General features: G+C 46.6%; 1 protein-coding gene across 3 annotated transcripts in view; it reads right to left on the bottom strand.

The window, feature by feature from the left end:
* The window catches only part of POU2F3 (POU class 2 homeobox 3), an 80749-nt gene that overhangs the window by 18830 nt on the left and 40227 nt on the right, over window positions 1-21692 (bottom strand). For all 3 annotated transcript variants that reach the window (XM_047753562.1, XM_047753564.1, XM_047753565.1), the window contains 2 exons: window positions 3550-3654; window positions 2208-2310 (listed from right to left, as the gene is read on the bottom strand). In XM_047753562.1, the coding sequence (XP_047609518.1) occupies window positions 2208-2310; window positions 3550-3654 (208 nt within the window). The remainder of the gene's footprint in view (window positions 1-2207; window positions 2311-3549; window positions 3655-21692) is intronic.

Raw genomic sequence — 21692 nt, 5'->3', positions numbered from 1 at the left:
ATTGCCAGGGGCTCTTGGCAGGACCTGGACGTTTATCCTTAGGAGGGAGGGCTGGGAGGGAAGAGAGGGGCCAAGACTCTGGAAATGATCTGGACGACACCTGCTCATTGCTCTGCCTGAAGACTGCTTTCTCCTTCCCTCTCCAGGAAAATCGTCCAGGAAGGGCTCTGCCTGGTTGGTGGTCATGACAATGGCCCCTGTCTAGAAAGAGCCATAGCCAGGAACTATCACTCTCACTGTGGGAATGAGGCCATCCAACTAGCAAAGCACCTAATGGACGGGTCACCCCCAATCACTGGGCACAGAGCAGAACTCTGGTGTCCCTGCTGTCTCTAAGCTGTTCAGGGTCACTGATATGCAGCATCCACTGATGCTAACTGTTATGCTCCTCAGTTTAAAACAGCCAGGGCTTAATTTTCCCTTATTATTAAAATACATGGGCAAGGAAATTCTTATAAGGAGCCCTGTATTGGAAGTCAGAGGCTTGAGTACTAATAGTAACCTAAATTCACATTATATTTTAAAATGGACAAAGCCTTTTCACACGCATTATTTCCACTAATTATCGATAATCTTGTGAGGTAGCGTTTTACTCTGATTCCATTTTTAGGGAGGAGAAAACTGAAATTCAGAAAGATTGGGTAAGTTTCTCGAAGACACACAGCTAGTAAGTGAATTTTTTTAACTGATGAGTTTTTCATTTTTCTGTTTTTAAAAAATGGCCATACCTCTGGTCTGTAGGAGTTCCCCAGCCAGGGACTGAATCTGAGCCGCAGCTGCAACTTAATGTGGCGGCTGCAGCAACGCCAGGTCCTTTAACTCACTGCGCTGGGCCAGGGATAGAACTCATGCCTTCCCAGCTACCTGAGCTCCAGGGTCGGATTCTTAATCCACTGTGCCACAGCAGGAACTCTACTAATGAGTTTTTCTAACTCCAAATACTAAACTATTTCCTCCTCCCACGTCATATACTGACCTTACTGGTTATACGCCTGAGCCAGTTTCACAATACCACCTTTCAAAAAGATAGATTTATGGAGTTCCTGTCGTGTTGAGTGGTTAACGAATCCGACTAGGAACCATGAGGTTGCGGGTTCAAATCCCTGGCCTCGCTCAGTGGGTTAAGGATCCGGCATTGCCGTGAGCTGTGGTGTAGGTTGCAGACACGGCTCAGATCGGTTCTGGAGAAGACTGGTGGCTACAGCTCCGAATAGACCCCTAGTCTGGGAACCTCCATATGCTGTGGGTGGGGCCCTAGAAAATACATTAAAAAAAAAAAAGATAGAATTAACTGTTATCTCCCCTTTCCTATTCCAGGAGTATGATATACATTGTTTAGCTAACAAATTTTTATAGGCTGATGTATTCTCATTCATCATCATAACACTGAGATGACTTGGCAACTAAGAAGAGCTATAACCTGGGCAGGGGCTAAGGACAGAAGGGAGAGCTGAATTTTGTTTGGATTCTGGATTTCCAAAGCTTCTCCTTGGGATTTGTACAGTGGAAGGAGCTTACGCTTCCTCCATCACTTCCAGCCCTAGTTGGTGGAAATGGGAAGGGGAGAAGCAGCATAGTGCAACGCCGAGCACATGGATTTCCGACAGACTGTTATGGAGCTTTCGCCAGAAATAATGTGATGACCTACCACATAAGATTATTTTTAAAGATGTCAGGAAAATCACTCCACAGAGCTCCTGGCATATCAGACTCAAAAATGTTGGCTGCTTTTGTGAATATTCTAATCTGTTTGCCCTTGGCCAAAGAGAAGTTCTCTCCAAGTGACTTCCCTGCCAAAGAAAACCTGGAAATGCTCTCCGTGGCCTGTGGGTGGCACTGCTGCTCTACCCAAATGGCACTGCTGCTCTGCTTCAGGCGGGGGTGTGGGGGTTAAGTCTAAATCCCCATGCCTGTCCTGGGGAGATTTCCAAGGAAGTGGGACTTGTCTGGACTGCATTTCCCAAGGATCCCCTCCTTCCTTGTTCTGCCCCAGCTCCTACCACGCTTGCACCTTAACTGCCATGAAATTGAGGAGGATGGGAGGGGGACGCAGAGAGGGAGACTCAGGTCCCTTTCTCGAGGCCTAAGGTGGATAAGCCTCTCTTAACGCCAGAGGCAAGCCCCTGGCCCACACTCCACTCGGGGGTCCCAGCAGAAGCAGCCCTTTACCGCACCCAGTCTGTGCAGAAACCCCCCAGGGTTCTCACCTTGCTGCCCAGGCTGGGTCTGAGATAGCAGGAACTGGGAGACAGACTGGAGGTGTCCGGGAACCAGCACGAGCTGCTGGAGCGGATGGAGTGAAGCCATGTCCTATGTGGGGAGACACATGAATCACAGAATTTACGAGCTGGGAGTGTGGGCTCCATCTGCCTGCTGCCCATCTGTCCCATGGGGACCTTGCCCTACGCCTCTGAGTGTCCCTGTGTCTGGTACATAGTGGCTGCCCCATGGATGCTGGTGTTGTTACAGCTCTTGCACTCAGCCAGTCTGTGCCTTGCAACCTGTTGTTACTTAACACTTGCCTTGTTATTTAACTTTTCTCTGTGTCAGTCCTGTCGCCAGCTATACTGGGAATGCCCTGAGAGTACAGGCTGTGGGTATGAGCCATCTCTGAGGAGTTTATCCTAGAAATGACATGCAATCCCAATTTCCCAGTTAAAAACAAAAAACAAACAAACAAAAAAAACTTATGCCACTCGATTATGCTACAAGCTATGTCTTGGCCATTTCCTGGGGCTGAATTATCCTGGAGGAAGGCACACGTGATTCGTTCTTAATAAAACCAATACGATTAAACAGAAAATCCATTTCCCCTGGGCCCCCTCCCACAGTCCCCCCAAAGGGAAATACCATTCCCAGTACTTGGGGGATCTGTGAGGGCTCTGTGCTCCAAACCCCCAGGGTTCTGTGACCACCCTCCCCCCCTACTCCCCGAGGACTGAGTTTAGGTCTGTGCATGAAGAAAAGACGTGGTAAACCCTTGCTGAATAAAGAGGTGAAGAAATGACTGCACATTCTAGTCTTCAAGATTTCTGGAGAGGGGAGGCTCTTTCTTCCCAGGATAATCCAGACCAAGAAAGGGGGTCGTCTTGTGTACACCCGCCCTCTCAGACAGCTGTCATCATAGTTTCATAGGTGCCTTTTTATTTCCCCACCAGCACTCTGTTCTAGGCTGGCAAAACCTTGGGGCCACTGGCAACAGACATGCTCTGTGACTGTAGCAGCCACTGTCATCACAGGGCTCTCCTGAACGTGCCTGGCAAACCCCAGCCCCACAGCTGCTAGCTCCACTCTTCCGGTAAGTTTGGCTCCTTTTTCTCCCAGGGAGGCAGAGCCCTGCCTCTTCACGTCACTAGCCAGGCTTTGTCTTGAAAAGGATTGTTCGGTACCACCCCCCCGCCCGCCACTACAGGCCTCCATTCCCCATGGGAGGTTCTTTAGCCCAGTGTAGACCTGCTGAGCACAGGTCGAGGGGTCAAGCCTCTTGCAGGAGGCTTGACTTAAACTCACGGTCCCACTGAGAACATCCCGACATGGGCTGGCATTTACCCCAGACATCTGGTTTCCGGGCATCATTGCAGGTCCTTGACTCAGGTGGCATGGCCGATGCGAGAGGGTCTGCTGCAGGGAATCACTGAGTTCCTCGGTTTTTATCTGGACGTGGAGGCGGGGTGGGGGGGGGAGAGCATAAGTTCTGGGCCTCCCCAGGCTGACAGAAGTGGAAACTCAGAGAAGATCAGGGCAGAAGATGAGTGGCAAGCCCGCAGAATAAAAGAAAGCGCTGGGTGCCTCCTGCGCCGCAGCTTGATTCTCCTGCCTGCATGTGCCCTACAGGCCAAGGCAGCTGGTAGGGAACAGAGGTGAGAGGCACTCTGGAGGAACCATCCTCCAGATGGGAAATCTACCTGGATTGATCATTCCTGAATATCATTCTGGGGCCTGGGCTGGTACCTAGTGCAAGATATGCTCTTCCTCATCGAAATTCCACAAAAGAGGGAATTTCTGTAGTGACTTTAAACATTTAAAGTTCCGGTCGTGGCTCAGTGGTTAACGAATCCGACTTAACAGCATCCATGAGGACATGGGTTCAATCCCTGGCCTCGCTCAGTGGGTTAGGGATCTGGCATTTCCATGAGCTATGGTATAGGTCATAGATGCGGCTCACATCCTGCATTGCTGTGGCTGTGGTGTAGGTCGGCAACTACAGCTCCAGTTTGACTCCTAGCTTGGGAACCTCCATATGCCACTGGTGTGGCCCTCAAAGACAAAAAGACAAGACAACAACAACAACAACAACACAAAAAACACATTTATTTGAAAGTTTTCTTGGGTGGGCAGTATGTTAGAATTTCTTTTAGGAGGAGTTCCCGTCGTGGCGCAGTGGTTAATGAGTCTGACTAGGAACCATGAGGTTGCGGGTTCGGTCCCTGCCCTTGCTCAGTGGGTTAACGATCCCGTGTTGCCGTGAGCTGTGCTGTAGGTTGCAGACACGGCTCGGATCCTGCGTTGCTGTGGCTCTGGCATAGGCTGGAGGCTACAGCTCCGATTCAACCCCTAGCCTGGGAACCTCCATGTGCCGTGGGAGCGGCACAAGAAACAGCAAAAAAAAAAAAAAAAAAAGAAGAATTTCTTTTAGGAAATGATGGTGACCCTAAATGGTATTTCTTAAACTCCCTACTTCACACACACACACACACACACACACACACACACACACCTTTACCAATATCCCTTACATTCTTCCCCCCCCCCTCTGGTCCACATAATCTCAAGGTCTAGGGCCAGCTTCCCCGCCATGCCCCCTTGTTTTCCACACTCCTCTGTCCTCTGCCTGCTGAGCTGCCTTTGCAGCTGGCCTCTTTGCCCATGTGACATGGGTGACGGTCCTAGCCTGTCTGCCTACAGGCGGGGACATGTCTCCCTCACAGTCACTGCTGTAGTTGCAGCCTGAGGGGCCTATGGTGGTTTCCAAACTCTCTCCAGCCTTTACCACCCTTCAGTGACAACACCAACCACCCACCTGTGGGTTTGCCAGGTGTCCAAGGGCAGGGCAGGAAGAACGACTTGTGCCCAGCCCTCCACCCATCTGGAGAACAACTACCCTCTTGCAGCTTTTCAGGAAGTCCACTGGGGGGGGGGTGTAGTGTATGCAAGTGACTTTGAATTCATATGATATGGCAGGGAGCATGGGATCTGGACCACACCTTATAAAAGACACTGGGGGGGCCTCTGTTGGAAACGTTTGGCCACAGGGACCCTGGTTTAAACCACTTTCTTGGTCTATACTGGGAATGTCACGGACATCTGGACTCTTTCTTCTCTGCATTAGTTTAACCCCAGTTAAACATTCAGACTGAGCACAGTGCCACTTGTGCTTAATTGCTGTGGGAAAATGGTGCTTTGGATCACTGAAGGAAGAGTTCCCTTTGGTCGGAGTTAAGAAGGTCTTGTTGAGTGACATTAGGGAGGGAACTCATATCCTAATATGGTACCTGTACCAAGTGGGAACCCAATGCACGTTAACTGGATAAAAGAGAAACAGACTCCTTCTCTCCATCTCCCAGTGGAAAACAGCAAGGAAAATATTAACCTGGGAGCTTGAACTTGTTTCTAGTCCTAACTCTGACTCTAAATTAATATATAACCTTGAGCGATCATTTCATCTCTATGAGACTTGGTTTCCCCATCTGTTACATGCTTCTACTGATTTTTCTCTCTTTCAGAGAGAAGTGGAATTATTGATTCCAATTCCATGGTACATTGGCAGACTTGGCTAATCTGGTGTTCTTAAGATGAAGCAGACCTAAACAGCACCAGGAAGTTCTGGTTGCACCAGAATTAGTAAGAGGATACTACATTTAGGGACAGTCTTTACAAATCATTCCTCTCTTACCTACGGAGACTATTCTGGAAACTTGGAAGCAAAGAGGAGGAAGGGACAGTGACCAGAAGTAGTGTGGTGAGGGACAGAGAGTTAGATGTCTTGAGAACTCCGAAGGCATTGACCCCCAGTGGGTGGTCTCCAGCATAGCCCTCTTCCCCACCCCCAGTGCCCTTCAGCTCTCCACACCCACACTTGGCAGCTCCATCTAAGAAGCTCTGGTGTCCTAGTTCTTCTCCCAGAAATTAGTTTTCACATCCTAGATTCCGGGGAAACATTTGTTAGCAGGTTTTAAAAAGCTCGAAATAGATGATACTTATTTCAAATAGTACCACCAATTGCACCACCAATCTTAAGGTTTGCTCCGAGAGGAGATTTCACCTAAGCAGAGCCTTTCTGGCCAGCCTCCCTTCCCCACATCTCCCTTCGGGAGCCCCTTCCGGCTCCCCGCGTCCTTTGTCCCCCAGTGGGGATAGGTGAGGCAGGATGGAGGAAGGCAGACAGAGGGAGAACATGGAAAATTGGAACTCGAAGCGAAGCGCGCTGGTGGAACCTCCGCAGGCAGCTTGGCCTGGCTCCAGCTCGGAGGCAAGTGGCAAGGCTCCTTTGTAGACTCATTATGCGCAATGGAGAGATAAGGAGCACAGCTATGACAGAGCTTGAAAACATGTGCTTTGCCTCCAACCTGGGTGCTATCTGTTAGAATCAGTGCCAGGTCTTCCTGCAACACTTAATTTCAGAAACCAGCACCATCATAAAAGAAAGCTCACCCTTTCATCTGCTTCCTGGATCAATTGCCCCCCAAGCCCTTTCAGCAGCCCTGCCGACCTCTGGGTTCTGAAAATGAGGTGCCTGATGGCAAAGAATTGCTCTGAGTGTTAGTCCGAGGTGTTCTGACAGTTCTGCGGGTTACTCTTCTGAGCTTTTTCATTTTTTTACTTAATTTTTTTTGCTTTCTCAACCTCTTACTCTTTCTTTTTTCATAATTCATTGCCCCTTGGGTGTGAGCCGTTGCCAAAGAAGACAGTCCTGAACAGACCACTCTGAAAGACAATACAGCAGGAGACTTTTTCCATGACAAGATCTGATGTCTCTGCTTTGGTCACCGGGTCTCGGAAAGAGCAGAGCTGGACTTGGAAGCCACACTGCCTCTGCCACACTTGGACAATGCTCTGAGAGTGCAGGGTCTAAGAAACTAAGAAATGAAGAAAGTCCCTTCCAAATCCAAAAATCCCTTTCATGGCTGTCAAATGGGAAAGACTGGAGCCTTTCCAGGCAACTGGGTGTTGGCTGTGGATGGAGAAGATGAGATAGAGAGGCTTCTGTTGGATCCCACTGACTTCTAATGTGAGGACCGGAGGCAAATTGGATGAAAACCCATTTCCTCCATACTTGTGAAAACCCAACGAAACCCACAGCCTGCCTAGAATGGTGAAGCTCGTCTCCAGGGTCCCTTTGGCACTTCTTCTCATGCAAGAGGACTACTTCTCAAGGCCCTGTTTGAGATGGACTAATCCCCAGGACCTGGGCCACCAGAGAGGGCTCTGCCGGGTCACAGCCATCGGGTATCCTGTCCATCTACTAGACACGGTTTGTTAGTTTGGGATCTTCTCCACCCACTGTGCTGTGCAAAAGTACTACACTGAGTCTTGGGTGCTGACCAAGGAGGTAAAAAGGTATCAAGGGTGGTTATCTTTTCAATCCCAGCGAACTCCCTGACATCGCCTACTTTAAAAAGCAATAGCCTCATTCTGAAAAGAGAGAGCCCCCTCTGAGATACTGGAAACCCTTCATACATTCCTTACGTGGCTTCATCTCCTAGCCAGGAGGCTGGGGACAAGTGTTCATCTTCCCATCTCATAGAGACCAGGAGTGCTTCAGAGATGAGTGTAAAGTTACATAACAAGATGTTGGCAAATCCCAGATAAGGGGATGGTGCTCTGACCCTCCCCTGGTGCTCTTTCTACAAAACAATACTACAAACATCCCGGGGATGGAAGCAAGAACAGACGACAGGTGATGGGGAAAGCGATGTTCTGGGCCCCCCCCCCACACTTGGACCTCCTTATTAACCATCTGTTTGAGGTCATGCGGTGGGGCATGGGGGGGCTAGGGGACTCGGCCCTAGTCCCCTCCCCATGACATTTCACACGGCCCTCTCTCGGGGTGGGGGGAATGAGACCAACACTAATGAATATATCACTGGCGATGAAAATGATCAAAGCTGTAGTTCCAGTTGCATAACTCGTTTGTGGAAAGTGTTTCATAAACATTTCACAAGAAGGAGAATTTCAAAGCGTGAACATCTCCCAACCTGCCTTCAGTTACAGGCAAGATTTTTTTTTTCTTTCTCTCCCCCTTCTATACTTCTCCCCAGCAGTGAGGAAGAGTTTTTGTTTTTTAACTGATCTATAAAGCGTTGGCAAATGTGTTGCTCATGAAAAGATCCTAAAAACATATTCCAAGTGGAGGAATGGGGCTGGCAGGTAACTCATTTCAGGTGAACAAGCCAGAGAGTCTTCTAAGAGATGCTGGCTATATTTTCACTTTGGGGGACACTCCTTTCTCCATGGCTCTTGTCTGCTCCCCATGAGTCCAAGGCTCTGCCTCTTTGGGTGCCTCTGGGAAGTGCCTCCGTCCATTTCCTGGTCTCTAGTCAGACCGAGGACAAACCAGCCTAGCCACACCTTTGCCCACGCATGCTGGGATCTTCTTCCTGACAGCATCCAACTTCTAGACAAAGGAGTGATGGAAGCGAGGAGACATGGGGCCCTTTAAGAAACATACGGTTCCTTAGGGGGCTGGGGCCACTTGGAGTTGCTCCTTCTTAAAGCTTTCCAAAGAATCATCTTTGTTTTTCTTGCTTGTACCTACTCTGGAAATGTAACAAGCTTATCGGTAATGTTATTTAGTATTTTGGCGTCAGTTCTTGGGACACAGCACTGCTGGTGCTGATGCATGTCTGAAAAACCCCATCATTTTAAGTCCATAAAAGTTTTCTTCTCCCTCTGCAGATAGATCCAGGCCTTCAAGTTTAAAAACTCTGGGAAGGGGCTGTGCTTTCTTTGCGGGCACATCCTCAGGGACATTTCTGGTGCCCAGGACTTGAACAGCTTTAACCACTGTATCACCCCATAGCCCTCCTGAGACACCAGCAGTGTCCACTTCCAGTGAGGCTCTGGATTGATAAGAATGCTCTCTTTTGACCCTGATCTCTTTTGAATCAGTCTTCTGGTTCTCTGGTTGCCTACTTGATGGACAAGAGCACAGAGCCCGCCACTTTAGTTCTTTGGCTGGGCAGGAGAACCACAGAGAACAACTGATTCGCCCACATAGATGGTTGTTCTGTCCCCCAAAAGTGGAATGGCAGGAGGTAGAGATGGGGTGAGGCAGGGGAAGAACTGCTGGGCACGGTCTCTGAGTCACACTCTGAAAACTGTTTGCCAGTGGCTACTCCTGGGAATTGTCTGTTGTGTGAATGCTGGCTGTTGTCACACTGGGTTCTTCTGCACACACCAGGGCTGCCTACTACGGAAGGACTTTGCTATCCTTTTCAGAGCAAAGACACATTGGGCGGGGGCGGGGGTGGGGGGAAAGACATCCAGGAAACAAGCATGAGACTCAGAATCAATCAGGAGGCCTGACTTGGGGCTCCGTGCTCGCCTCTAAAGACCTGCATGACCTAATGTTTAGTTACTTCACCCATCTCTCTAGGCTTAGATTATGCCTCCACAAAAGGAGGAAAATAGACTAGAAGGAATCTACTTAAGAAATTTATAATGAATAAAAGAGAGAGTGGGCATTGACTTGTACGCATTTAAGTATTACTAGGCCCATTTTGCAGATGAAAAGATTGAGCCCTGGAAAAGTTAAAAGTTACGTGGCTAGTAAATAATAGATCTGAGATTTCAATATGAGTCTATCTGATTCCACAGGTCTTCTACATAAACCAGACTACTGTGTGTGATCAAGTCACAGACTCATAGACTTTCAAGGTAGCTTTAGTGCAGATCGTGCCAGGTACATGGCAGGCATTCAACACACGCTGATGCCCTTCTTTCTCCATCAGAACTGGAAGGAACTGTAGATACCACCTGGTTCAAGTGGCTCATTTTACAGTTATGACTCCTGAAGTCCAGAGAGGAGAAATCACCTGCTCAAGGCAACAGAGGTAGAGTTGTACCCAAGCTGGGCCTGGAGGCCAAGCCAGGGCTCTCAAGGACAGGTCTCCTAACCTCCTCTCCTCTCCTTCCCCCGTATTTGGCCTACTCCACTGTACTGCGGCACGGCTCTATCTTCTGTTTCTATCACTCTGATGTTGTTGCCTCTTCAGGCTCCTGTAGTAAACCTAATCCACTGCTCTAGGAAGATTTAATCTCAGTCCTGATTCAGAGTGCTCCGTCAGTGCACAGGGTAAAGTTTAGATACAGATAAAGCACACACCTTCTTGATGTGTGACCTAATACACTTCGTCTGGGAACCAGCATTCTTTATTCCCTTGACTCTCACACATATAATTAACTCCAGGGGCTTAACATTTGCTCTTTCTCTCCCTCATCATGAGAGGCAGAGAGGGGAAAGGGAAGCCTCAGCCCTGCCTGGAAATCCCCACGCCAGTGAACATTTTACTTTGGGGTCCAAGGGAGACTAATGAGAGGAAGGACAGATGTGCCCTGCTCGTCCTGGAGACACACACACACACACACACACACACACACACACACACACACACAGAGTCAACTTGTGGTTGTGAAGCACTGCAGAGATTAGTGCCAAGAGGATCAGCCCAAGAAAGAGAAAAAGTAATTTTTTTTTTTTTGCCATGCCTGTGGCATGCGGAAGTTCCCAGGCCAGGGATCGAACCTGTGCCACAGCAGTGCCAATGCTAAATCCTTAACTGCTAGGCCACCAGGAAACTCCGAGAAAAAGTAATGTTTTCAAAGCATGGTAGAGATTACAACCGTCAAACATATTGTCATTTACTCTTCATGATAATTCAGTGAGGGAAATAATATTATCCAACCATTTTTACAGAGTAGGAACCAAGACTCAGAGGATTCACTGAGTCAGGAAGGGCAGAGCCTGACTTTCTCTTTGGGTCTGTGGCCTCCAGGCTCTCCATCTTTTGCCTATACCAGTCTGTAAGGCAGCCCCATTTGTTCCCACCCAGAATTTCCCACTCAAAAAGGAGCATGTTGACCTCTGCCTCTGTGCCTCTGTGGTTTTCACGTGGGCTGCACACTTGGTAAAAACATTCCCACAAGTGTACCTGGGACTTTTACATGTATGTGGGGCCAATGGAGTTACTAAAAGTAAACTTGCAATACGTCTGAATGGGATTCTCATTGGCATTTGGTAACTGCCTATGACCCTGAGGCCTGTCTCTGAAAGCCTGGGCTTTGGCTATACATGCAAGTAAATGGCTTTCCCTGGTAACTTTCATCTTTGAGAACAGTCTTCTAAGTAAGGCTGAGGTCCTTGTCTCCTATATTCTTGGGGCACCCCAAATTAAATGAGGCACACTGTCTGCTCCAGTAGTGGTGGAGTAGACAGTCTTCCATGTGGCAGGCCTTAAACGGAGGTTTTCCTGCCCCATAAAGGCCCTCTCCCCAGTTTAGTGCACTAAGCATTTAGTGTACCCCTACTGTATACCAAGAGGAACTAGGACACAGAGATGAACAGGGACCTCCCAGATTAACTGGGAGACGGCAAGTAAGTACAGTGCAGAATTTATAGCACCAAGAAGGCAGTGCAGTGGTCTCATGGAAGGGTCGTAATTTGCTTTTTCAGGGCAGAGGAGAGCTAGAGAAAGGGGAACGGGGTAGGAAGGCTCCACAGAAGAGAAGTCCCTCTGATGAGCTCTGAAGAATGTAGCGGGGTTCACCGGGAAAAGGTAAGGAAGGGCATGCCAGGAAGAGGAAGCAGCTTATCCACAGACGGCGAAACAGGGCTTCACGTTCAGGGAAAAAAGCAATTCAGTGCAGAGTGCTGCAGCAGTGTGGGGTGCGAGAGGCCTGGGCAAGCAGCCAGGTCTGATGGCAGAGGCCCTGTGGGTCACGCAAAGGAGTTGAGGCTGGACTCAGGGGCAAAGTATAACTGGAGTAAAGGGCAGTGACAGGGTGAGATTTGCATTTAGTTAGACGATGCTAACTGTTGTGTGGAATATGGATTTGAAGAGAGGACAACCGAACGCAGGGCAAGTAGTTAAAACGCTGTTTATTGCAATCGTCTAGGAAAGATCTGATGGGGACATGCCCAAGGCCAAAACAGCAAGAACGGAGAGGAGGAGACAGAATGACAAGTTCTGGGGACAAAAAAGTGTATTTCCACCCCTAAAGGTTTATTCTTTATAACAAAAGACTATTTCAGGAATTCTCTGTGAATGCCTGCAGGACTCAAAGAACTAACACAGAACAATTTCTGAAAGACCATAACGAATCCCATTGCTAATAACAGATGGAGTGGAAGGTATTTGGGATTCTAGAAGGTATGCACTTTCTAAGTCAAATATTTCTGCAATTTCTGTTCAACTCTTTGAAGGCAATTATTAATTATAAATTAAAAAATAAGATTAAGAACATTAAACACTCAAACTTTCATAAATCCGTGTAGAAGTTTTTAGTGTATGAGGTATTGAAGTTACTTATAGTTTCCTACTTTCACCTGGTAAAAGAGAGTCTTGAGAGGTGTAGGAGCGCACTATCTAAATAACACATATATGCAGATGTGTGTGTTATGTCTGTATTTTTTAAAGCAGTGATGAGACATCCATCTCCTTCTCCTACCACATTTTTTTTTTAAAATCTTTTTAGGGCCACACCTGTGGCATATAGAGGTTCCCAGGCTAGGGGTATAATTGGAGCTGTAGCCACCAGCCTATGCTACAGCCACAGCAATGCCAGATCCGAGCCGCATCTGTGACCTACACCACAGCTCATGGCAACACCAGATCCTTAACCCACTGAGCGAGGCCAGGGATTGAACCTGCAACCTCATGGTTCCTAGTTGGATTCATTTCCACTGTGCCACGACGGGAACTCTGCCCACCATATCTTGAGTCATTGTCTCCCAGCAGGCAGACACTCACTTGTACCTTTCCATGATGTTCTACAGTTTACAAAGCACTTTCAAACATATCATTGTGGTTGATTTTCAGAATATTCCCATGAGACTGAAAAGGCAGGTGATGCTATTCCTGTCTTACTGTTGAGGAAAACAAGGTTCATGAACAGCAAGTGATTTATCCAAGATACATGGCTGGTGGGCAGAAGAACTCTGATTTGAACTCAAGTTATCTGATTGAAAATTCAACATGTCTTTCAAATTCCTAAGCTTTTCTGAGGAAGTCTTCCCAAATAAGTGGGTTTTCAGTCACCGAAACCTATTTCTTGCAGCTCCAAAGCCTTTATATCAGTTTTGGATAGATATTTATTGGTTTCATTTTTGAAGGTATTGTGTATTATATACATCTCTACTTTCCCTTAAAGAGTACCTGACAAAGATATTGCAATAAAGAAAATCACGGGCCAGTATTATGATGAACCTAGATGAAAATATCCTCAACAAGACATTAGCAAAACAAGTCCAACAATACATTAAAAGGATCATACACCATGATCAAGGGGGATTAATCCCAGGGATGCAAGGATGGTTCAATATTGCACAAATCAGTGTGATACATCACATTAACAAACTAAAGAATAAAAAAATATAATCATCCTAAGAGACACAGAAAAAGTTTTTGGCAAAAGTCAATATCAATTCATGATAAACTCTCCACAAAGTGGGTATAGAGGGAACATAACATAATAAAGGCCCATATTTAACAAGTCCACAGCTAACATTATACTCAATGGTAAAAAGCTGAAAGCATTTCCTCTAAGATTAGGAACAAAACAAGGGAAGGGTGCCATTCTTACCACTTTTATTTGACATAGTATTGGAAGTCCTAGCCACAGCAACCATACAAGAAAAAAATGAGATATCCAAATTGGAAAGGAAGAAGGAAAATCAATACCATTTGCAGATGACATGATACTATACATTGAAAATCCTAAACACACCACCAAAAAACTACTAAAGCTCATTAATGACTTTGGTAAAGTCATTAATGGTAAAGTGGCAGGATACAAAATTAATATACAGAAATCTGCTGCATTTCTAGACACTAAAAACAACATATCAGAAAGAGAAATGAAAATCATCCTATTTAAAACTGCACCACAAAGAATCAAATGCCTAGGAATAATCTAAGGAGGTAAAAGGTATGTAGTTAGAAAACTATAAGACACTGATGAAAGAAATTGAAGATGACACAAACAGATGGAAAGATATATCATGTTCATGGATTAGAAGAACTAATACTGTTAAAATGATCAAGGCGATCTATAAATTCAATGCAATACCTATTAAAATAGTAATGTCATATTTTCACAGAACTGGAAGAAATAATTTTAAAATTTGTATGGAAACACAAAGGACCCTGACTAGCCAAAACAATCTTGAAATGGAACAGAGCTGCATGTATCATGCTCCCTGACTTCAAACTATACCACAGAGCTACAGTCATCAAAACAGTGTGGTACCAGCACAAAAACAGACCCACAGATCAATGCAACAGAATAGAGACCCCCAAAATAAACACCCACACTTACAGTCAATCAATCTATGACAAAGGAGGAAAGAATATACAATGGGGAAGAGGTAGTCTCTTCAACAGTGGTGCTGGGAAAACTGGAAAGCTACATGTAAAACAATGAAATCAGAATATTCTCTAAAACCATGTGTAAAAATAAACTCGAAATGAATTAAAGACCTAAGTGTAAGATGAGAAACCATAAAACTCCTACAAGAATACATAGTAAAAATATTCTTTAACATAAATTGGAGCAGTATTTTTTGGATCTGTTTCCTAAGGCAAAATAAAGTAAAATAGACCCTAATTAAACTTTAAAGCTTTTTTTTTTAATGTATGTATTTACTTATTTATTTTGCTTTTTGGGGCAGCACCCAAGGCATATGGAGGTTCCCAGGCTAGGGTTCTAATTGGAGCAGTAGCTGCTGGCCTACACCACAGCCACAGCAATGCAGGATCTGAGCCATGTCTGCGACCTACACCACAGCTCACAGCAACGCCAGATCCTTAACCCACTGAGTGAGGACAGGCATCAAACCCACAACCTCATGTGTCCTAGTCGGATTCGTTTCCGCTGCACCACGACGTGAACTCCAACTTAAAAGCTTTTGAACAGCAAAGGAAACCAGCAGCAAAACAAAAAGGCAACCTATGAATGGAAGAAACTATTTGCAAATGGTATGACCGATAAGGGGTCAATATCCAAAATATAGAAACAACTCTATATAACTCAATATTTTTTTAAAAAGCAAACAACTCAATTAAAACCTGAGAAGAAGACCTGAATAAACATTTTCCAAAGAAGACATACAGATAGCCAACAGACACATGAAAAGATGCTCAACATTGCTAATCATCAGGGAAATGCAAATCAAAACCACAATGAGATATCGCCTCACACCTGTCGGAGTGTCTATCATCAAAAAGACTATAAACAACAGAGGTACTGTCATGGCTCAGTGGAAATGAATCTGACTAGAATCCACGAGGATGCAGGTTCGATCCCTGGCCTCACTCAGTGGGTTATGAACCTGGCATTGTGGTGAGCAGTGTTGTGGGTAACAGATGGGCTCAGATCCCGCGTTGCTGTGGCTGTGGTGCAGGCCAGCAGCTAAAGCTCTGATTTGACCCCTAGCCTGGGAATTTCCATATGCCATGGATGCAACCCTAAAAAGACAATAAATAAATAAATAAATAAATAAATAAATTAAAATCTTTAAAAGACCATAACTAATAAATGTTGGTGAGGATATAGAGAAAGAACGCCTGTACACTGTTGGTAGGAATGTAATTTGGTGCGGCCACTGTGGAAAACGGTATGGAGGGTCCTCAAAACACTAAAAAGTAAGAGTTCCTGCCGTGGTGCAGCAGAAGTGAATCTGACTAGGAACCATGAAGTTTCGGGTTCGATCCCTGGCCTTGCTCAGTGGGTTAAGGATCCGGCATTGCCGTGCGCTATGGTATAGGTCACAGATCTGGCACTGCTATGGCTCTGGCATAGGCCGGCAGCAACAGTTCCGATTAGACCCCTAACCTGGGAACCTCCACATGCCGAGGGTGTGGCCCTAAAGAGACAAAAAGACAAAAACAAAAAACAAAAAAAACCCTAAAAAGTAGAACTACCATATGACCCAGTAATTTCACCCCAGATATATATCCAAAGAAAATGAATACACTAATTTGAAAAGATACATACATCCCAATGTTCATAGCAGTGTTATTTACAATTTCCAATATTTGGAGGAAAACTAAGTGTCCATCAACAGATGAATGGATAAAGAATGGGTTGTGTGTGTGTATGTTTATATATATATTATGCGTATATGTGTATACACACATATATTATGCGTATATGTGTATACACACATATATTATGCGTATATGTGTGTATACACACATATATTATGCGTATATGTGTCTACACACATATATACATACATATTATATAATATATATGTGTGTGTGTGTGTACAGTGGAATATCACTCAGCCATAAAATAGAATGAAAATTTGCCATTTGCAACATGCATGGGTATTATGTTTAGTGAAGTAAGTCAGACAGAGAAAGACAAATACTGTGTGTTATCACTTATACGTAGAATTAAAAAAATAAAGCAAATGAATGGATGTAACAAAACAGAAACAGACTCACAGAGATAGAGAACAATCTAGAGGTTACCAGTGGGGACACGGAAGGGGGGAGGGGCAAAAAAGGGGGTAGGAGATTAAGAGGTACAAACGACTATGCATAAAATAAACAAGCTACAAGAATATATTGTATATAAAAAAAGAATATATTGTAGAGCACAGGAAATACAGCCAATATTTTATAGTAACTTTAAATGAAGTATAATCTATAAAAAATTTGAATCACTGTGCTGTATGTTTGAAACTAATATAATATTATAAATTAACTATCCCTTAATAAAAAAATTCAACACATCATTCATATTTCTAGGATTTCTTGAGGAAGCCTCCCCAGATACATGGATTTTCAGTCATTGAAATCTATCCCTTGAAGTTCCAAAGCCTTTATTATCAGTTTTGGGTAGATATTTATTGGTTTCCTTTTTGAATAGAAATCTTGCTAAAAAGTACTATATACATTTCTTCTTTCCCTTAAAGAGTACCTGAAAGATAATTTAGTTAATGACTCAGTTGTAATTGTGAACTCTTTTTAAAAGCCATCATGCCCTCGGGGACGGTGAAGTGTTTGGCCTCAATTGGCAGTAGCACTAAATGGCCCCAAATTGCTTTTTTTCCCCTCAGCTTTGCTTTTCCAGGTTTTTTGCCTCTGTTCTCACAACTGGGTTTTTATCTGCTACTGTTGGTATCCTTGCTTCTAGAAGCCCCCTCTTCTAGCTCAACTTCCCCACTTTTATTTGCTAAGGGCTAGAAAAACCAGATACTTAAGTTCATTACAACAATTTCTAAAATAAAGGTCTACATGTTCCCATCATGGCGCAGCAGAAACAAATCCAACTAAGAACCATGAGGTTGCAGGTTCAATTCCTGGCCTTGCTCAGCTGGTTAAAGATCCAGTGTTGCCGTGAGCTGTGGTGTAGGGCACAGATGCGGCTTGGATCCTGCATTGCGGTGGCTGTGGAGTAAGCTGGCAGCTGTAGCTCTGATTCGACTCTTAGCCTGAGAACCTCCATATGCTGCAGGTGTGACCCTAAAAAGCAAAAAGAAAAAAAAAGAAAAAGAAAGTCAGGGGTGTCACTTTACCCCAATCACACTTACCATTGAAATGGCCAGAAGAGGGCAGTCCTGGGAGAACCTCGTCTTCCCTAAGGGGCATTTGTAAGGGGCCTCTTCTGGCTTGGTACTGAACTCTCAGCCTCAAAGAGTTTAGAAAACTAGGTTGGCCAGAGTCCTATACGCAGACCCTGGATCCCTAGAGGATAGGTCCTGGCACCCAGCACCCACTGAGCAAACGTCTGAGATGCCTCAGTCAACAGCTTCGGGGCCCAGCCAGCAAGTGGCGGCGGAGTTGGGAAATATTTACCAGAGCTGATGGGATGGATCACACTGCATGCACTATTTGCAGACACCCAACAAGCTCGCCTCCCTGAAAAAAGGGGTGAGTTTTTGTGGATCATTGGCTGAGAAAAAGATGACATGGAGCAGAGCAGCATGAGGAATGGAAGGCCCTGCAAAGCAGAGATAGGAGTTCCTGGCACCCAGCATGGAGGGATGGTTCATTCCAGCTACCCACCAATCCATTTATTTATGAAATGCGTGTTGAATGTCTGCTCTGTGCCAGGCACTGCTCTACTATAATCAATACAATATAGGCCCTTTCCTTAAATATTCCCCAGTCTGGTGAGGGAGGCAGACACAGCAGAAGCCTCTCCAGGTACAGGTGGTGGAGGAAATGGTCCTGGAGGGCTACCTGGAGAATAGGACATTTGAGCTGAGTTTGGTACAATGAATGAGAGCCTGGCAGAACAATGGGGAGTGAGGATGTGGAGGGTGGGGGTGGGGCTAGTACCAGGGCTCATTCAAAACAGAGTCGCTCATTCAAAACAGAGCCGCTGCCTCCTCCTCTGTTCCTCCCCACCTTCAGGACACTTCCATCATTTCAAGGAGGATTCCCATTGCTTCTTACGATCACTCAGGTGGTACTTGGGTGTCCTTAGGACCTGGGAAGGAGGGGGCCTGGAGGTCTCCTGTGAAGCTGGACTGCCCCCACATCCTGTTCCCAGGCACGATGGGGCAGGCCACCCTAAGAATGCTGGCCCTCTGCTGAATGGTCAGATCCTGGGCAAAGCCCCATACTCCAGGTCCTGCCACTCTCTACCCTGCTTTATGCCAGAAAAGTGTCTGAACCTCACAGGCCTCAGGGAAGGCCAGGCCCTGGGGAGCACCCCATTAGCCAGGAAGCTGTCCTCCATGCTGCCTTAAGGGGAAGCACCCAGTCCTCAGAAAGGAAGTTGGTTCCAGCTTACTTCAGAGAGGAAGGGACTTCCTTGCCTTTGGGCAGCTGCACTGCTTCCCCTGCCAGAGACATGTTAACCCTTCCTGGCCTGGGGGTTCTTACTAGCAGCCACTTCTCCGAGGGTCCCAGCCCTGGGCTGGGGGCTCAGAAGCACCCATGCTACCACTGGCCCTTAAGGAATTGACATTTACCCCCAGGGACTAGGTGTCCAAATCTTTCTGGACCTCAGTTTACCAGATCCCCGAGTGGGCTGCAAAACTCATTTCCAAAGCCTCAGATGAGCCCATCTGTAGTGATGGAGTGAGTTTATGAATTTCCTTGTTAGAATCACATACTTTCTTTGAGATGATGTCATGGGGGCAGGAAGGAAGTCAAATTAACATATAAGTCACTTGAAGCAAACCTGATCAATGACATTTGGCTTCAACTGGCCATAAAGGGGCTCTTTGTTCTCTGAAAGGATTCAGTCTAATATTCCTTTTTTTTTTTTTGTCTTTTTAGCGCTGCACTAGCAGCATATGGAGGTTCCCAGGCTAGGGGTCCAATCAGCGCTGTAGCCGCCTACACCTACGCCACAGCAACGCAGGATCCAAGCCGAGTCTGCAACCTACAACACAGCTCACGGCAACGCCGGATCCTTAACCCACTGAGCAAGGCCAGGGATCAAACCCACAACCTCATGCATACTAGTCTGGTTTGTTAACTGATGAACCTCAATGGGGACTCCTAATATTCCTCTTAATAGCAGGCTCTTGGTGAAGAAAAATAAGGTTTAGTTTCTAAAACTTTGACTTATGTCAACAACATTTCGGGAACCACCCTTCTAGGTATGGTGAGGCACGCTTGTATTTACCTGGCACCAGCTGAGTCTGGCATATTTTTCTTATTATTCTAGTAATGGGCTAAGTCAGGTCCAAGGGTAGGGGGAAGAGCACTCAGAGGAAAAACGGCATCTGGGGGGAATCTGAGCAGACCTGCATGTGAAAAATGGTGAACTTTGGGTCTTCAGAGCCTCCCAAGGGCAGAGCTAAGAGTACGGGCAAGCTGGAGCCAGGCTGATGTGAGGCGGGGTGGCTAGAACCCATACTGTTGCAATAGCAGCAATAGCCCTGAGCACTTACTGAGCACTTACTATATCCCAGACAGTTTACACACCAGATCCCATTTAACGCTCCTCGCAATAATACTGTCAGGTGATGCTATTGTTTCCTCCCCATTGTACAGAGGCAGAAACTGAGGCTGGGGGAGGGTGAGTGACCAGGTTCCACAGCTCCTGATGGTAGAGCCAAGATTCAAACCCAGGTCTGTGTGACGCTGGAGCTGGACCTCTGACCACTACACTGTTACCTGCAAGCCTAAACCCAGACACCCTGCAGCAGTCTACGCCAGCGAAGTCTGCAGAGAAAAAGTGAGGAGATGCCAGTGCAAGGGAGAGGCTGCCAAGACAGAAAAACACAACAGGGATCCTGGGAGGTTGGGAGTCAAGGGGATTTTAGTGGCCTCGCAGGGGAGAGGGAAGGGAACCTTGACACTGGATCTGCACACCAATGGCAGAGGCTCGGGGGATGATGGGGGTGATGGGGGCGAGGGGGCAGCCGATTAGTAGGATAAGCTGGATTGGGAGACAGCAGACCACCACTAGACAGAGCACCTGTTACCAAGTAGACACTGCAAAAAGGTACATTGAACAAGTCCCAGCTCTGGCACTTAATTGAAGCCAAAGCCACTTCAGCTTTTTGAGCCTCGGTTCCCTTGTCAAGTGATAATAACAACACTCGCTTTACATAGTTGTTGTGAGAGTTAAAACCCATTGGCTTAATGGGCTCCACTGTAAGCTGTCTTGCAGAGAGAGATGTGGGATGGGACGTGGCCTGATAGGAAACAGGATGGGTCCAGGGAAACAGCTCCCAAGGCTGAGAGCAGCCTCGAAAGCCACGCTCAGGCTGGACTAGCGGAGGGAAGTTTAGGGTAGAAAAGTTGATTTTCTGCTGCAGCTGTGACTCTGGGAGAAGGAGAATTCCCTGGTTACTAGAGCTGCCCTGACAGCCCTCTGACTGGGGGCAAAGAGAACGCCAGGCTGCACGCCCTGCCCTGCAGGCACACGCACAAGCAAACACGCCTCTCCTCTCTGCACCCTTCTCACGCACAGGCCAGGCCGGGGGACCGGGGGAGGCGCTCCTCCTCTGGGGCAGGGGAACCCTCTGAGTGGGAACCCTTCTCCACCCCACCCTCTCCCTGGCAGCCTTCCCCGGGCCCACAGATAGCATCTTTGCCATGCGAGCTGGCAAGCCCCGGCCCAGCCGTGAGAGGTCCTGGAGAGGCGGTGTGAGCCAGAGGGCTTTGGGACCTGTGGAAAAGTACTATGCAGATGACCCAGAAGGGGCTCTGGGCAACATCAGGTCCTGCTGATTTGCAGGGTCTCTCTCTCTCTCTCTCTCTCTCTCTCTCTGTGTGTGTGTGTCTCAAAAGCAGCCTGCACAGTGTAAAGTCAGACAGGCCAGTTGCATGTCTGAGCTCTGCCTGGAGTAAATTACTTAACCTCTCTGAGCTAGAGTTTCCCCAGCCATATAATGGGAATCATCACGCTTACCTCACCGGGATGTGGTAAGGATTAAGTAGTATTAAATAAGACATAACTTTATGTAAAGTGCCTGGCACATCCCATCATCCTCGGTTTGAATCCTGGTTCCAAGCAAGTCCCTGGACTTTTCTGAGACTCAGTTTCTTGTCTGTAAA

This window comes from Phacochoerus africanus, chromosome 11 (assembly GCF_016906955.1).
Source record: "Phacochoerus africanus isolate WHEZ1 chromosome 11, ROS_Pafr_v1, whole genome shotgun sequence".
Classification (NCBI taxonomy): domain Eukaryota; kingdom Metazoa; phylum Chordata; class Mammalia; order Artiodactyla; family Suidae; genus Phacochoerus; species Phacochoerus africanus.
Note: the sequence above shows the minus strand (reverse complement) of the source record. Positions and strands in the feature narration are given on the sequence as shown.